This window comes from Perissodus microlepis, chromosome 23, assembly GCF_051167445.1.
Source record: "Perissodus microlepis isolate ML-2025 ecotype Zambia chromosome 23, ASM5116744v1, whole genome shotgun sequence".
NCBI classification, from domain to species: Eukaryota; Metazoa; Chordata; class Actinopteri; order Cichliformes; family Cichlidae; genus Perissodus; species Perissodus microlepis.
The window spans coordinates 42297605-42315524 of record NC_140482.1 but is presented as its reverse complement, the minus strand read 5'-3'; the positions used below and the strand labels follow the sequence as shown (position 1 = coordinate 42315524).

At 44.7% G+C, this 17920-nt stretch overlaps 1 protein-coding gene across 2 annotated transcripts; it reads left to right on the top strand.

The window, feature by feature from the left end:
- The first annotated feature begins 993 nt into the window (after positions 1-993).
- On the top strand, positions 994-17508 carry ctxn1 (cortexin 1). 2 transcript variants are annotated; one of them, XM_084921962.1, is made up of 3 exons: positions 994-1159; positions 10270-10364; positions 14011-17508. In XM_084921962.1, the coding sequence occupies exon 3, from the start codon at positions 15033-15035 to the stop codon at positions 15411-15413; it is 381 nt and encodes a 126-aa protein (XP_084778088.1). In that variant the 5' UTR covers positions 994-1159; positions 10270-10364; positions 14011-15032; the 3' UTR covers positions 15414-17508. The 2 variants fall into 2 exon arrangements, with proteins under 2 accessions (XP_084778088.1, XP_084778087.1); XM_084921961.1 differs by lacking the exon at positions 10270-10364.
- Positions 17509-17920: the final 412 nt, after the last annotated feature.

The window sequence follows — 17920 nt, the reverse complement described above, 5'->3', positions numbered from 1 at the left end:
GGAAATGAATTTTTTAAAAAGTCATTAAACCTCAGCTTTGGTTGGTTTATCACTCCTTTACAAACTGGCACATTTTCACATTTAGCTCTTTTGTTGGTTACATGTTTGCCAAGATGCAAAGAAATAAACTCTCAGGACCAGAAAAGAAATCCATCTCTAGATGGTAAAGTAACGTATGCTGCCTCTTCGCCCCAACTTCCCACCTGCCATGACCTGCTCTCCTGTGGACGTGGGCATTGTGCCTGGCATCGGCAGCTCCTGGCAGCAGGTGGCTCCCCCACCTGGAAGCCTGAAACTGGAAGAGCAGTGGAAGCACGAGGATCAGACTGGCTTTGGTTAGGATAAGAACCTGAGGAAGGATTAGTGTGACAGAATGAAATGAAACCATCGTGGCTGAATCGTGCTGTTAAAATGCTTCAGAAAACAAAAGTGAGGCGTGATTTGTCTTCCTGTGGGAGGAATCCCGAGTCTTTAGTGAACTGCACTGACTGTGCTGTGTGTTCGTCCTCCCCGGACGCTGCCGATGACTTTAAGGTACCAGAAAGAGCCTGAATCACCTTTGTACTGGAGCATGAAATTAAAAACATAAAGGACTCGTGTGGCTATAAACTGATTTTTTCTTTTGATCTCAGTCAAGTAGTTTAAACAAAGTTTGGCACTTGATAACTTCCATACTCAGCTGAGCATTTCTATTGGTCCTTTAGCGGAAGCAGCAGAGTGGTTTGTGATTTGACAGGTAAACACCGACTTATTACTGATATTTATCAGTTTCCATACAAATAATGACCTTCACACCTGCACGTCCGCCTGCGTCGGTCTAAGCTGTGTTTGAATGATCAGGTCTTTGCTCTCATGTTCTCCTTGTGACACATTCAAGTGTTTCTTTACGACAAAGTTGTCTCGCGTATGAATCGTCTTTGTATTATTGTGCTGAGACCACATTTGTGATTGGCTGCTCGCCCTGCGGGAGGCCGGAGTGGGTGGGGAGCTTTAAGAGTCGCTGCCTGCCTCCAGTCGCGTCTCGGAGCAAAGCGACTCTCAGCAGCAGAAGGAGGAGGAACAAGCGGAGGTGCAGGAGGAGGAGAGCCGAGCACATCCTAAAGTTTGTGGCTGCAGCTGTCTGGACGCAGCGGACGCACGTACTGCGCACCTGAATCAGGTTGGTGTCGTATGACGGGCAGAGATCTGCGGGCACGCAGCTCTGTAATGACTGCGACTGAAAAACAGCAGGCAGGCAGCGATCATTTAAGTAATCACAGCTCAAATGTTCAGCGGGGCGCCTTCGTGCGAGTGCCGTGTGTCGTCGTGTCGCTCGAGGCTCCAAGTTCAAAAGTCCGCAGACGATCCGTTTGCCATTTGTGGCAAAACTTTCTGTGCTCTGTCCTCCTGGAGCTCAGCCCCAGCCTGCCAAAGCACTATTAGCTGATCACAGTGTTTGTGCCAGAGAGCAGCAGTAAATGCTCCTGTAGGTTTGGGAATAAATAGGGGTGAAGATCGAAGGGTCGGACGACCCAAACTGAAAACACAGACAGACGCTGCTGCATCGTTTCCATCATCGTCTGATTGTTTCATCTGTTGGAAATGTTGTAAAAATGTTTATCAAGGCAGCGTAGTTTTTGCAGTTTTAAGAAGGTAACCTTAGATCAGTAACCACGTCACCTGCTCACCTGGATATGCTTGAAAAAACATGCTATGGCCCACTGTACCATGAAATTACTCTGACTGTCCTCTTGAAAGACAGAATTCATTCTCTGCTCATAGCCCTGTGCAAGCCTCCTTCAGGAACTACGGATTGAATTATCCTGCTGAAATGGGCTGTTGTTGCTCTCTGAGTGCCCTGCAGGACATCAGGTAGGACAATAAGATGGCACAGGTGCATACGTCCTACACAAATGGCAGAACTGGGGTCATTTCAACGTTGGTCAGAATAAAAATAGACGCTGGTTTCATCGTGAATTGAATTTGCTCGTATATTTGAAATCCATCCATCTGCACACTGTGATCGGCTCTGTGCAGTTTGAGTCACGTGTGGGTTTTGGCCTGTCCTGCACTGTATCGTTAACTTATCAAAGTATAAATCTGTGTCAGCCACTGGATGCTCCACAGCCTCCTTGGCTTCTTCCATCCATATTGTCTCCTGTTACAGTGACAACTGCTGAATAATTTACCGTGCCTCGCTAACTGTAATCAGGAATCCAAGTTTGGGTATCTGATGGTGATTGCTGAGCAGAGAGGTTCGGTGCTTTGGAGACCAGTTGGAGCTTTCAGATTAAAATGTAAGTGATACCCCAAAAAGAGAGCTATTTAATTGTCTTGGCTTAAAATAGAACCAATAAAAAGACTCTCTCCAGTGTCGACACTGTGCTGGCGGCTGCATATCAGTGAGGCAAAGTACAGCTTCATTTGTCTAAAGTACAGACAGACATCGTGCTGTAATGCATAGTTACATATTTCATAAAAACGTTTTGTTTTTCTTAAATACTCCATTGGTATCTCGCTGCACTGCAGCTTTTAGACTTCTTCTGTGGTTTTGCTTGCACATTGACGAGCCAAGGCACCTTCATGCAAGGCAAACATGACAATCGAGAGCCATGGATTGCTTTCTCCTCCTGTATACAGACTAAATATGCAGGCAAACGGTAAGAGTTTTACCTGGAAGAGTTGAGTTTGTACGCAGCGTTCAGTTTGGATGAAGAGGAATTTACAAAAAAAGGGAGAAATGAATCTGAAGTAATGGTCCGTGGCTACTCTCAGCTTACCAGTTCAGATAAAAACACAGCGTAGTAACGCTGAGTGCCACAGTCATCGAGTAATGACATCGAGAGATGGAAAGAAAAGAGGGAACCCAGGTGGGTTTAAGCCCATCTTCCTCGCCTGTCAGGATCTACAGCATGGAGCACGTTAGTGTCTCGCTGTGTCACTGCCAGTCACTGTTATTAGCTTTGACATCATTTACTCTCTGTTGCTCACCAGGGTGGCTGCTTTATTACGTTGTTTGGCCCTCGTTTAAAATCGGCCGAATAAGGAGACAAAGTCGCTCGCGTGTCTTTGCTGCATCATTTTAATTTCACTCCTGAAACGACTTCTTCGTGTGAACCTGAATCACCTGTATGTTACACTAAGCATGATTCATTTGAACTGTACATCATGTAGCACCACAGCACAGTGAGCATAAACATCCCTTCTGCAAAACCAGCAGGAAGGTAGAAAGTGTGTCAGAGGAGATGCAGCAAAGTCGCTGTAGGTCTTCAACGTTAACCAGTAAGAGTGACGTGGCCGGCTTGGATTCCTCGTTGAAGATCAGCCATCAAATATTCATCAAGCCCATAACTTATCAGCCTTCTGTATCTGACTCTGGGATTTATTTGCTCTGCTTCAGCTCGAAGCACTGACAGAAACTCCCCCACACGATTCTGTTAACTCCTCTGGAAAGAGAAAGGGAGACCAGTTCACTTACTGGAGTGACTCTGCCGACGGCTCATGATGCACACTGTGCACATAAGCTGTCCTTTCTTCTGCCCCAGGTATTTGGGAGGCTTAAGACCCCCCACCCCAGCTCACTGTTAGCTCGGTAATCAGATCAGGACAGCGTAGCGTCACTTCAGCAGATGTCCGAGGTTTTGCTTTGACTCTTCCTCTGTGCTGAGGACTCCGGCTCGGGGCTTCTTTTGTCTCCGGGGATCAGAGCCGTGTGCACCCTGCTGGGCAAAGTTATTTCAGCTTCACAGTTTGAATCAGCACTTTGCTCACTAGTTAAAACTCCTCTCATTCTTTAAAGGCAGACCAGATTTGCTGAACATTTCACCCTGATATTCTACTTTCACGGCGTTGGGTGGGGGCCGCTAGTTTTTATTCCCTCGTTGACTGAAAAGCATTGTTTTACGTCCGGACTCTGACTTTCAGGGTCATTTCCTTTTACTGTCCAGGAGAAAGTTTTTGCCTTTTCCTTCTTTATGCTGACTCTCAGCCCTTTTCCACCTTGGATCTGAGCAAGTGTCGTGTGGGCAGGGCATGTAAAATATATGGCCTTCACCCTGGGCCCGGCTGACTGGCTGGCACAGGTTCTGTTCTGTCCCAGTGGGCTTGACAGAATGGCTGTGATGGGAGGAAAGTGCTGCCTTCTGGCTTTAAGAGTGCTGACATCTCCATACTACTCCTCACATGCACTCGCACACCTTCCATCTCATCTGTTTGCTTTCCCTTCTTTCACCTCCTTCAGATTTCTTACCTGCAGATGTCCCCCCCCCCTGTTAGCTACACACCTCTGCTCTGTGTGAACTTCCAGACTTGAGTCACAGATATTAGCGCCGCCACCTTCCTGCTTTTCTCTTTCCATTTGTCTGACCACTCCTCACTTCACCACCAGCTCTCTCTCTGTGAGGTCTTTCAAGGTGAGCTGCTGTATGTTCTTCGACTTATCTCTCATCCTCTTATCCTTTCTCTAAATTAATAAAAAAATGTTTTAAGAAGCCCACTCACGAGCCTTTGTCCACCCACTGCTGATCTGCTCAAACTTGTGAACTGGTCTCCTTTCATCCTCATCATTGTGTGAATATTTTATGTCTGTGATTTGTGAATTAAACATAGGATCTAGGCAGATATGATTGGGCTGACATTTATTCACACTGACTGGTGGGACGGATGGGTTCGACCTGATTAGAGCCGCGGTGGTGAACAGGAGCGTCCTGTCAGCACACCTGCATCGGTGAGGTAGACGTGTTCTCAGGAGTGTCTTTGCTTTGAGTCAACCCCCAAAGGTCTCGTAAATAGGAAAAAATGACATTTATAGCTTAGAGAGTCACGACTTGGTCAAATAAAATTCACTCTGTGAGTGTGTGCATTTAATCTTTCTGGGGTTTTTTAGTAATACTTTTATAGCTGCTAATATTTTCTATGACATTTATTTTACAGTAACCTTATTTAGCAGTGGAGGAGGGCAATAAAACACTGAACACACCATGTAATGCTCTTAATATCCAAACAAAGGTCTTTTATGCTCTGAAATCATGGCCAAATATTTCAACTCTGTGTAACGCTTTCTATTAGCACACAAAAAACACACTGGAAAGTTGGGAATATATTTTTAAACTAATAAATCTCATGATTTTCCTATTGTTTTATTCCTTCCCTGTAGGACTGATATTTTACATTTCTTGAGCTGTGTTTTAATATTTAAATTTAATTAATTCCAGTGAAACAGTCCATAAAATACAAGGAGATCTGCTTATCCCCACTAATCTGGAAAGTGGTGTATATATGTCCAGCTTTCAGAAACTGTAGTTGAAAACAGTGGCATTTACTAAGTGTTCACTTTTAAGGTGTTTTCCTCATGCATTAAAGGTATTTATACATATATTGTACGTAAACCATCTGTACAGTATGTCCCGTGTTACAAAGTAACTTATTAGGCCGTGCACGTCCTAGAATTTCTTTATTTTGTAGTTAATCCCATATATAGAAAAAATAAAAAACATTTACAGTGTAGCTCATTAGACTTCAGTCGCCTCCGTCACTCACTACAGACCTCTCTGCTGAATCATACCTGTCATTAATCTGTCTCTCTTCCACAGCATGTCTTTATCCTGTCTTCTTTCCCCCTCCCCAACCAATCACAGCAGATGGCCCCGCCCCTCCCTGAGCCTGGTTCTGCTGGAGGTTTCTTCCTGTTAAAAGGGAGTTTTTCCTTCCCACTGTCACCAAAGTGCTGCTCATAGGGGGTCATATGATTGTTGGGTTTTTCTCTCTATGTATTATTGTAGGGTCTACCTTACAGTATAAAGCGCCTTGAGGCGACTGTTGTTGTGGCGCTGGATAAATCAAATTGAATAGACGGTCTCGGTCTCTATAGATGATTTTCCCTTCCTCACTTTTCTATGGAGCATGTTTTGTTAAACTTGTGTTTTGCCTGATGACAACAGCAACAGGCTGCAGCCCCAACATGTCCCTGAGTAGGATAAGCAGTTAAGACAATGGATGGTTGGATGGATTGTAAGTTAGCAGGAATTGGACCTTTGAGTAATAAGTGTGTGTGAAGGTGGCTGTAGGTGCTAGCTGCTGCCCACCATCACTTCAGCTAATTCACATCACTGAACTTCAGCTCTTGATTGTGTTTTTTGGCGTTTGTCTCTGTCGCAGCATTTATAATTGGATTGTATCACAAATAATACAGCTTCTTGATTAGTTAACTGTAATGGCAACCCGTCCAAGAACTCTGCCGGGTACTAACCTCTTCTACGAGCATGGTCTCCTCTAGCTCCGAAACAACATCACCTAGCATTGACCACAGTACTAAATAGAGCAGGGCGATATGACCAAAAATATTTATCACGATATACATTTGAAAATTTGACGATATAATTGACACTAAACAAAATACTTTACAACTCCTCAACTTTATTAGTGCAAAAAAAACCAAAACCCCATCAATGTATTTTCACTTAAACAAGCAGCTGTTTTTTATGTGCATTAAAGTTATATAAAAATGTAACAGTGCAAATTCCTCGCTGACAGTTTAACCAAAAGGCATTTCCAGTGGAAACTGGCCGACATATCCTCAGCATAACCATGTATAATATCCACAAAACTTAAAAAGAGGTTATACACACACAATACGGTAATATTATGTTGAAGCGCAGTACGTATCACTCCGCGAGGCTCCGCCTACGACAGCCGTAATGCTCCGACAATCCATCAAGCGGTGCGGCTTCGTAGCTTAGCAAAGTCGTACTGAAACATTTGACACATTTTCGAGCGCCGTGCACATAAAATCATTTCGACGTCATTAAACACAACCAGAGTTCATACAGAAGGCTCACGGGATTATAAGGGGCTCTGTCGACTTTCAGAAAAATCAAAGGATTGATTTTAAGTGTCGTATTTTCCAAACAACACTGTAATAACGACGGCCCGCTAGCGTGCTCTACCAAAAATAGTAATTTGTTGTGTATCTGACGGACGAAAGCTGAACCAGTTCCACCACTGAAGTTGCAGCATTTTTACAAACCAGTTCTGGTTCATCCGGTTCACTCAACGATCCACTTTCGCTCTTCTCATTCTGCGTCGCCGCCATGTGCGTATGTAAACAAAGGCACGGCGCATGCGCGCTTTAACCATATTCTATCGCGAAATTTCATTTTCCTATGGTTGCCCAACATTACACCGGTATCACCGTGAGCGGTATGATATGGCCCAGCCCCAGTACTAAAATCACTGCTTTAAAACAGGAAGTAATCAGTGGTTGATGTCACAGTAACTACAGCCATATGTTAAGTAGAGCCCATAACATACCATTGTTACAGCTCAGAGTTTGATCTGCATTATAACCATGAAACAACATGTATATTGCGGGTTGTTGTGCACAATTTTGTCAATATTAATCCAAAGAAACATGTCAAAGGTGGACGGGACACGTAGACTATAATGGGCACATCAGTAAATATGCACCGTTTATGTCTGTAGAGCTTGATTTGGTATGAATCGGTTAACGCCTCACATCTGCACGCCTTGCACAAATGAATGTTTAAATGTTAAGGATCCAGATCACAGCAGGACTTCCAGTCCCGTTCCTTCACTGAGCCACAGGATCGACTCCTTCAAAATATTCCCTGTTGACAGTCAGACGCCGCTTCAGGCTGTCAGGAAGAGTGACACGAACATCCCGGAGAGAGGACGCAGCACGCTGGACACTAAGTACATAGCAGGCCCCTCCCCCTAATGTCAGTAGACTTGATCCCACTTTTCTTTGGAGTAACACGCAGGTCAGTGTACAGCACACGAGCCTCTCGGGGGGATTTAAGCCTCGCCGTGCTCATGTAGAGCAGAAGGCCTGTCTTTAAAAATAAAAAATGAATCAACAGTGATGAAGAATATTGTATTATTTCACTGTTGATGCAGGGGTGACCTTGAAGAGGCCTAAATATGCTGATAGAGAAACGAGACTTGTGCTCATCTGGGCTGTGATAAAATGATAGATCGCAGCTTTGAAGATGGATTTGTTCAGCTGCGCTGCTGCTGTTGAGAATCACAGAAGAACTGTTTTTGCCCCTTTGCTCCCTCGTCTGTGCACAGCTCCATTTGTCTTTGCCTGTTTCTTCATCCCTTGTTTCTCCTGGTTCACTACATCAAAGGTTTCACGTGAACCATCACCAAGAAAGTTTGCTGTAGAAGCGCCTGATCTCCAAACGTCTGTGTGGGAGCACGCATCTGGATGTGTTTCTGTGGACTGACAGGTCCCTCAGTATGAAGTGTGTTGCGCTCTGTTATTTGCATCTACCTTTTTGTTTTCAGAGGTCAGCAGTCTTGAGTGCACTGCTGTCTCATTTGCATGTCCACTCAGTAAAAGAACAGGATGCTCTCTCGCTCGCTCTCTCTCACTTTGTGTCTTTATATCTGTCCTCGCACACACATACACACCTTCTCGTCCAAGTGTGTCCACGGAGCCGAACGAATGGCTGCGTCGGAACAGCGGAATATTTAATTGGCCGACTTTATCACCATTACTGTAGCCACTGACTGTCTGCCAGCCCAATTATGACGGGCGATCTGCTGGCCAAGAGTAAAAAGTGCAACGGCTACACAGACGCTCTGTGCTGTCTCAGTTTAAATGCTAAAAATACCTGTTAGACAGTCGTGTGCGGGTCATTAAATGTTAGTATGCTTGCATATGTACAAGAGACCGGAGCTGCTGTGAACTCCAGGTTCAAGCCAGACGCGTCCGAGATCGTTAAGGTGGATTTTTTTTTTTTTTGAAGTACGTTTGTTGTTGTACACAATGCAAGGTGACCTGGTCCCTGTTGTCCTCATTAGCCAATTGTCAACTCCCTTAGGCGACAAATGAAGCGAGACAGTCACGCACATATAAAGTCCCCCAAACCAGTCTCTCATCAGTGCTACCAAAGAGCTTCCACAGGGGCCTCCAGCTCTTTGAATATATGCGTGCATGTGTGTGCAGTTTATGGGCAGATATGTTTTTCTGATGCCCTGGAAACAGCATTACTCCTCCATTGATGGAGTGGGGATGCCCAGCTGAGCTGGTGGATCTCACGCAGCTCCCCTTTGCCTTTTCTTCAGGTCCACTTTATCTTCATAAGTAGCAAATTGGAAAGGGTTAATTCAATTCCCAGCAGGCTGTGGCTGGGAACATTTACCATCTCTCTCGCTTTCGCTCCCTCTCCTCCCTTTCTCTTTGTTTCTAAAGTCTAATTACTTTTAGAGAGTGGCTTTACTCGGGCTATAAATAATGACAAATCAAGGCTGTCTCTGCACTGAACCTTTAGAGCCTTGCACGGCTGGCTATCTGCGTACATGAAGCGATAGGACGGTTGCGGTCTGCGCAACTTGTGTCGGCTGCAAAGCCGATGCTGGGTTTGGGTGTGAAATTTGCATGAGAGTGGGTATCGTGGGCGGAGAGCGGCAGCCAAAAGATGATGGAGACCACAGGGCAAAGAAAATCGTCATTTCTAATTCATTTTTACAGAAAGGCTCCGCAGGTTTGCCTTTGCTGTCCAAAGATAGACCAAAATATAATCAGTATATGAAAAGTTATGATGAATTCTTACGTGATACTAAACATGTACTTGTGTTCAAAAATGTAACTATTTTTGTCTTTGTTTAGTATTTAGATGAATAATCTACAGTAAATGGCCTGTATTTGTATAGCTTTACTAGTCCCTAAGCACCCCAAAGCGCTTTACACACCCATTCACACACACATCCACACACTGGTGATGGCAGCTACATTGTAGCCACAGCCACCCTGGGGCGCACTGACAGAGGCGAGGCTGCCGGACACTGGCGCCACCGGGCCCTCTGACCACCACCAGCAGGCAACGGGTGAAGCGTCTCGCCCAAGGACACAACGACCGAGACTGTCGGAGCCGGGCTTTGAACCGGCAACCTTCTGGCGAACTGCCAACTCTTGAGCACGATCGCCCCCTGCTTTTATCTTCACCACCACATTATACAGAGAGAGCTGATGATGTGGTGGCTGGACACACTAACACAGACCCCCATTTGTGTGGCCGCCTAATACTCAAAGTATTATACGAGTCATAGTTTTGCTGTAAATATTTCCCCCTAGTGTCTGTCTGTGTCCTCATCCTACGCATGCTGTGTACGTCTGAGTGGTGCTAAAGAGAACAAGAGTCTGCCCACTGTTGCACTGTCTGTTTTTGCTGGTGCACTCTTTGTGTGTCTGTGTGAGAGAGGTGTGCGTTTAACGGCTCTTTGACGAAGACTGACGAATGTCCGTTTCAATCCTCTTCATCTCAGGGGTCTCGTCACTGCCTGGAGGAAGTGTCCTGGAGGAGAGATGGAGTGGGCGAGAGCTAATGCGAGACGAGGCTGATGGACGTGTGTGTGTGATGGTGGGAGTGAGACTTAACGAGGAGGAAAATAAGCTGAGCAATCTCTGTCTGTCCTCCCTCTACCTCCCAATGACTGACACACACACACACACACACACACACACACACACACTCTGTGAAACCTTATCTACAGTATGTGGCCAAAAAAATAGACTTTTCTGTATCCTGTATGTTTTACACTCACGGTTCTTCAGTCCAGCTCATTGCTTGAATAAATCAATATGCATTAGCCACGTAGGAGCAGTCGGATACCTGCTGTCTGATATGATGAATTTCACTATTTCAAATACAATAAATTGTTTTTATTAAAAAATTCTTTGTCACCAAATACTTAGAGTGATTAGAATCAGATGAAGAGGTTATATTTGTAAGTTACATGCATGCACGTTGCAGGTTTAAAGTAAGACTTTACATGCCTTTGATAAATAGACTTTATTAATCTTTCACAGGGTAAATTCAATAATTACAGCAGCACAAGGCCGAGGAAGAAAAAGTCCATTAGAAATTTATTAGAAACCAATAAAAATTGCAAAATTAAAAAAAATAAAAGACAGGGTACAACAAAAAAAGTGCAAAAATGAATGAAATACAAAGGTAACTTGTACAATATGCACGATAATATTTTTTCGTGCATATTTTTATGTACCTAAACTGCAGCAGAATGATACACGTGTGTATTTGTGGTTGTATGTTGGACTTTTTCCATGCAGGAGTCGAGCTGCTGTGACGTCTTCACTTTGGTATTAAGCTTCTAGCTTTGGATCAGAGCCTGGAATGCTAAGCTATCAGCTAACGTTAGCTTGCTTGGATAGCTTCAGCGCTGATACCTGCTGATCTGTGCTAACGGACTGATAAACAGTGCTGCAGTTTAACACTGAGCACAGACCAGACTGTTAGTACACTTTGCCATACAGGAAGTGTCAGATTATTGTGTAGAAAAATGCTCAAAGAGGTAGCAGTGAGTTATGTCCCTGCACAGTTATTATTACAGGAAACGAAAGCTACAGAGACACTAAACATATTTTGACCTCATCAGAACATGTTGGTCATGTTAGCTGGTTCAAGTCTGTCGGGGTTGACTTGCTTTCAGAGTCTCAAGTGGCCATTAGTGGAACTGCAGCAGTTTTCTGTTTGTCTACATTCTTTAGTCATTGATGTTATTAATGACATTTTAATTTTATCACTTACTAAAAATAAGAATGTAACAAGTACATTACTGGATTAGAATTCACTGTCATTGGACGTCTGATGTTTGTCTGCTATTTTATTGCAACTTGTTACATTCACCTTGGATCTCACCCGTTTCTATAAAAGCTACAATAATATGCTTTACCAAGACCTCCTACCAAAAACGTGTTATTTATGTCATTAACAGGTCATGTTATTATATTTATGATGAAAATTACAGTCCCTACTAACGGCTGTCTAGTTATTTCAGAACAATAAATTGCACTCAAAAACATGTTTAAGCCCAAAGGGTTAACTTTAAGAAACTGAAAAACATTTACGTGTAAACAAAGTAAAATGGAAATTTATCCAATCCAACTAGATGTAAACTGAATGTATATCAATCAAGCATAGCATAGTTCCACAGGTGATCCAGGCGTTTTGTTTGTTTTTGTTTGTTTTTTCCTTTCTTCCCCCCCTTCTCACCATCTCTTCTCCCCTTTGGTTTTCTTTCTCTCCCTCTCTTTCTTTCATTCTTTCTCCCTGTCCTATCCCCCAGTCACGTCTGTCCCGTTTGTAGCAACCGAAAATAAAATAAATACATAATTATAATAAAGGTCAATCAAATGGACCAATATGGCAAGGCCATGATGATCCACTTGGTAAAATAAATCCGCTTGGCATCTTTCTTGGCCTTAAGACAACAATTCTGATGGCTAAAGCTCCAAACGGGACACAAAAAAAAAAAAAAAAAAAAATCAAGCATAGTTCCCTTAAAGATGAATTATTTGACTCAATCAACCTTTAATTTTCTATATTTCTGTGACATTTTACTCAAAACGATTGCTTCATGTTTACGAGGGCAAATAATCATTTTTTTGAGTGTATTCCAGCTGGTCGTGCTGGTTCAAGGTCATCATGCTGCTGGAAATCTGCTGCTGCTGCGTGTTAGATAGAAATGCTGTACGTTATAAATGCATTATAGAACTACAGCCCCACTGACCCGCGACATCAAAAGCTTTGAAATGAGTCTTTTCAGTTTAGACAGCAGTCTGTGTAACAGCCCCACCTCTGAGTGGTATCAAAATACACCAAGTATGTCAAGTGGTTTGTATAAGTGAGCCACAAATAAACTGAGAGGTTAAACATCGAGTCTGTGAACGCAGCTTTTCTCCTACGAAACGCTGAAGACGTCCAGATGAGTTCGGGGATTTCCTCGCCTGGTTGATCGAGCATGCGTCAGGATTATAAACCAGTTCCAACATTTGCAAAACTGTAGCAACAGTTTCAAAGCTTCTCCCGCGTTTCAGACGTGTGACGCCGTCCGTTCGCGTCGTCCTCGTCTTTGAAATCGGTTTCAAGGTTTTCAGGACTTTTGCTGATCACGTCACTCAAAGGCCAAAAATCTGGAGCTGCCGGCACGTGCGCAGCAGCTCTGTTTCGTACACGCACGGACGTGCACGTTCATTCACAGCGTGAGCGCCTCCCGAGTGTGTCATCCTGCTGCCGGTCTGGGGCAGCAGGATGATGAAGCAGCAGATAGAAAACCTTTAAACTGAACCCGGCACACAGAGAGACGTACGGCAAAGGCATTCTGCCATCGTCACGCAGAGGAGAGTCAGTCCAGTCTGTGCCAGCAAACCTCTCCTCTGTACTGCTGCCTGTTCGCCACAGGAACTCCTGCTCTGTTCATCCATCTTTGGCTCCTCCTACACTCCTGTTTGACTCCCTGTACACCGAGTCGCTCGCTTGTTTTTCTTCTTTAACGCAGCCATAATGCTGTGTGCAGGGCGGCTGTGAATTACGAAAAAATGCACACTTCTTAATCCCTGCACTAATTTCCCTTAAATGACAATTTCAATTGTCCTTCTTTTTCACCCATCTCTCCCACTCACTGCTCTTTCTTATAACCACATGTGACCCCTCCTCTCTTGGTATCATGTTTATTTAAGCAAATAGCGTAGCCGCCACCCATCAGACAGGTGAGCAGGTAAAAATGCTTTCGTATCATCTTTCCTCAATGATTTGAAACCTGGTCGGCCGCAGGAGATTTTAGATTATTAATGAGGCTCCTCGGCACATTGTCTTCCCCTCAGTCGTGTGAGCGAGTGAATGAAAGTCCTGGTGTAACAGTGCACCGACAAATATGGGCGAGGCAGCGTGGTATCGGTGTTTATAATCGTGCATTCATTACTGCTAATGTGGCTGTAATGGCAGCGTAATCAGAGTCCTAATTGAGTCATTATCGGGATGCTGGTGCTGTGTTCTCCTCACAGATGGTTTATATCACTGTCACTGCTGCTTATTAAGCACGGGGTTGTAATAATCACATTGTGGGGAAAATGACTTCATCTTCTTGTTATGCTTCACATTAAAAACGGTGCATCCTATTGGTGCAAATTTGAATGTCATGATTTTAGGCATATAGAGACGAGGGGCAATTTTCTAACCAGGTGGCTTTCTTTGGTGTTTCTTTCAGGTGTGGGAGTGGTTGCTCAGCTTAATCCGGACAATCTCACGACGCTTGGCCCGCATCGTATCGGCCGAGGAGTGGAACGAGCCCATAAAAAGATTCTGCCAATCTGCATCTGAATGAAGACACTCTTCATCTGTGACCGACAGCCTAACGCATCAGATAAACATTTTCTACCTCTCGCTGCTTCTCTGCTTGTCAAGGAGGGCGTTTTTCTGAAGCGATCACCCCAGAAGGAGGCGCCGGAAAGGAGTGGCTTCAGCGTTTGACAGCTCTGACCCACTTATCACGCTCCAGCCGGTCGAAGGGAAAACTTAGCATTTAGCAGACAGCTTCAGGAAAGGTTATGCATTGTTTTATATTCAGGGCCACTGAGCAGCTGACCTCCCAATCTGATTAGCTCCATACAAACAGCCACACATGTGCCCACACAGACGCGCACACACCGGGCTGCCGGCCTCTGCAGGCGCTTTAATAGTGCGCCGCTCGTGTCTGCGTTTCACTTTAGCGTCACAACACGGAGACGCGTGCTGAAACAGCTGAACCCAACTTGGTGTTAGAAGTCCATCTGCGCGCTATTAACTCCCTTAGAGCACGCTGACCTTGACCGCCATCAGTGACGTTTGCGTTAGCGGGAGGCGGTGTCACGTCCTGTCTGCTCTGTGAGACGGAGTGAGAATGAGAGCTGGTGTGGCTCCGATAAATACACTAAAAACATGAGCGCCGGAGGGCAGGCGCTGAAATAGGAACGGCTGAGCGTCATTAGACTCTTTAGGCAAATGTGTTACACAAAAAATAGTCCTTATTAATTGAAAAGTGTGTGTGTTTGACACTCTGTCAGAACACATGAGAGTCAAAGCTGTCTGGGTCATGTCACTTTGACTGGCCTACATTTGATCCAATAAAGTGGCGACCATGGGACTGCGCTCATCGTAGACAAACGCTCTGCGGTCCTCTCGCTCGGTAACTATTCTTCTAAAAATAAATAAACAGGGTCTGCAATATTAAAAACGTTCAACATTTCCTAAATGAACGCCTTCCCTTCCTTCTCCGCACCTCCACCCAACACACCAACCATCCAGTCAGTGTGTAAGCCCTGTCTTCGGGCCCCGTGGAGGATGAACGATGTGCCCACGCTTGACTACGAGTTGCTGCTGTCCCCAGCCAGCTCCTCCCTCACCGGCAATCATGGCGGCGGCAGCAGCAGCCCTCCTCTGGCCTTGGTCGGGGTGGACACGGAGCAGCGTACCGCTTTGGCCTTTGTAGGCCTCCTCATGCTCTTCTTGGTCTTCTTGCTGGTCAGATGCTTCAGGATCCTTCTGGACCCCTACAGCCGCATGCCTGCATCATCCTGGACTGACCACAAGGAGGGGCTAGAGAGGGGTCAGTTTGATTATGCACTGGTGTAGGGGGGCACGGCGCAGGGGAGCGTGTCATTGCACACAGACACTGTTTTAAAGCACGGACTGGTTTAGAGGGACATAACATTGTGACTGCACTGCTTAAGAAGGACGTCAACTATTGCAGGAAGTTTGTACTGTGTCACTGTCATCGTGTACTGGTGTAAATACGCGGCTGCAGGACCACAGCTAACCATAACGACTGTGGTTCGACATGAGGCTCGACGCACAGCTGCCTTAACCAGACCTACTGTAACAGGGGAAACATGCTACCCAGGCCACAGCATCACTTTAGGGCTAGCTGGACAGGATTTGGGAAATATTCACTCACAACTAACCTCAAAGCTAGATTTCTTTTTTAAAAACCCACTCCACTTGCATAAACACTAGGGGTGCAACGATACACAAAATTCACAGTTCGGTTCGATACTTTGGTGTCACGGTTCGATATTTTTTCGATACAAAAAAATGTTCATGCCTTTTTAATTTGTCATTTATTAAAATTATAAATATATTTTTTAATTCAAAAGTACAGTTTTTAAATTTAATGTTGCTGAAACAAAGTAATAAAAAAATAAATCTATCTGATGGAGAAATCCCTCATCTTTGGAAAAGAGAGTTTATTACAGAGAAATGTCTCTTTCCAAATTAAAGCTATACTATACGCTTCTTCTGGGCTATATTCTCAGCAGCATATTAAACATATCAGGTCCCCATAAGGAGAATCCTGTGCTAACGGCTGTCTAAATGACTCGGGTAAAGTTTGTAGCATGCGTGCTTGTTGTTTTTGTCTGCTTCCACTTGTCTTTGCACGAGGATGATGTCGGAGTAAATGTGCAGTCATATTCGTTGTGTTCCCACTAGTGCTGTCAGCGTTAATCTGAAATGACGTTAACGCCACAACGCGGCAAATCTCCGTTAACGAGCTACCGCGGATCGCCCCGTGCGTGGGGCTGGATGTTAACGAGCTAACTGCGCTAACGCACTAGTTCCCACCCATGTAATTGAGCATTGCGTGGCACATCCGACATACTGTTTTACTTTTGTCCATGACGCGCTTACCTTCAGGGTCATACGTCACATGAAAACCAAAATAGTTCCAAATGCCAGATCTGAATGAGGGTGGGGGAGGTTCAATTTGCCATGTCGCAACGAGCTTAGCTTCTGTCTTGCTAGCTTGCGCTGCGCTCAGTGGATCTGCGCTCGACAGTGCAGCCTAGGTGGAGTAGTCGAACGCAGATCCACTGAGCTCTCAACACAGACAGCATCGTCAGAAGAAAAGTTGATAAAATAAATTAAACATTTAGTATTGTTCGATACATATGCGTACTGAACAGAAAGCACTGCATCAAACGGTTCAATATCGATACGAGTATCGTTGCACCCCTAATAAACACAGCCAGAGCTTAGCTGAAGGAGTTTACATTTAAGCAGATGCCCCTTTAATGAACCGAAGCCCGTCACGAAGCGTGTGACCTTTCAGTGCTTGGCGAGGAGCACAAACACTCACCTTTATCGTGCTTATTCAGACTGATTACATCGAACAGTTCCAGATGCTTTTAAGGCCCAAGCAGGTCGTTTGTGGCACTATAAAAATCTTGTCTGTGTATGTTTTGTGTGTGTCTGTGTCTGTAACTGAGAAGCCATACTGAAACTATATAATCCCGTATTACTGCGAGTAGAGTTTGTGTTACCCGGTCGTGTCCTTTGCTGTAGTCAGCCTGCTGAGCGTGTTGATGAGGCAAACGGCAACCTTTAGGCGAAACAAAGCTTTATTTTTCTATTCTCGACTCAGGTTTTGGAGTCTCCTTTTTGCTATCCTTTTCTCTCTTCCTCTTACTGTGTCAACCTTTAGACTCTAGAACTTTGAGCTAGTCCTGCAGCCCAGTCTTAGGAGGCAAAGGAAAACACTTTGCTTTTTTGAGTTTTGTAATTCAATATTTTTCTGACTATACGCTTTGTTTTTGATACGCTGGAGTGAAACAGTGAAAAACTATGATTTTCTTCTTCAAGTACTCTTATATAACTTCCACTGATGCTGGACTGTGTGTGTGTAGTCCATGTTGTTCATGTTTGAAATGAAATAAAAGGACTGCTAGTTAAAGTCTCCTCGTGTCACTTTTGCTGTGGGCATTTACACAGACTCGGCTCCTTTTAAATCTTCCGTTTACGAGGAGCAGCCAATCAGAGGGAAGTTGTCTTAAAGGAAACGAGGCCTTAAAAGGAGACGAGATAAGCAGCTGTTTCGTGCACCGAGGCCCGCTGGACCTTTTAAAAATGTATTATTTTGAAGTGCAGATAATAATAAATCTAGTGTTTTTCCTGCCCCAGCTAATGATCTCTGCATGTTCTCACTACATCATGACCCTCTTCCGTGGCCTTCCTCTTTGTCCAGTATTTGCACTGTCCCTCTGGACATGTCCGAACCCTCTCAGCTTCTCTAACCTTGTCTCCAAACCCCACACGCTCATCTCCAGCCGGTCCACCCTGCCTCCACTCTCGCCTTCACCTCTCTC

Bases quoted from the DNA above. Each gene is read 5' to 3' on its own strand.
- ctxn1 (XM_084921961.1), top strand. From the start codon at position 15,033: ATGAACGCCTTCCCTTCCTTCTCCGCACCTCCACCCAACACACCAACC.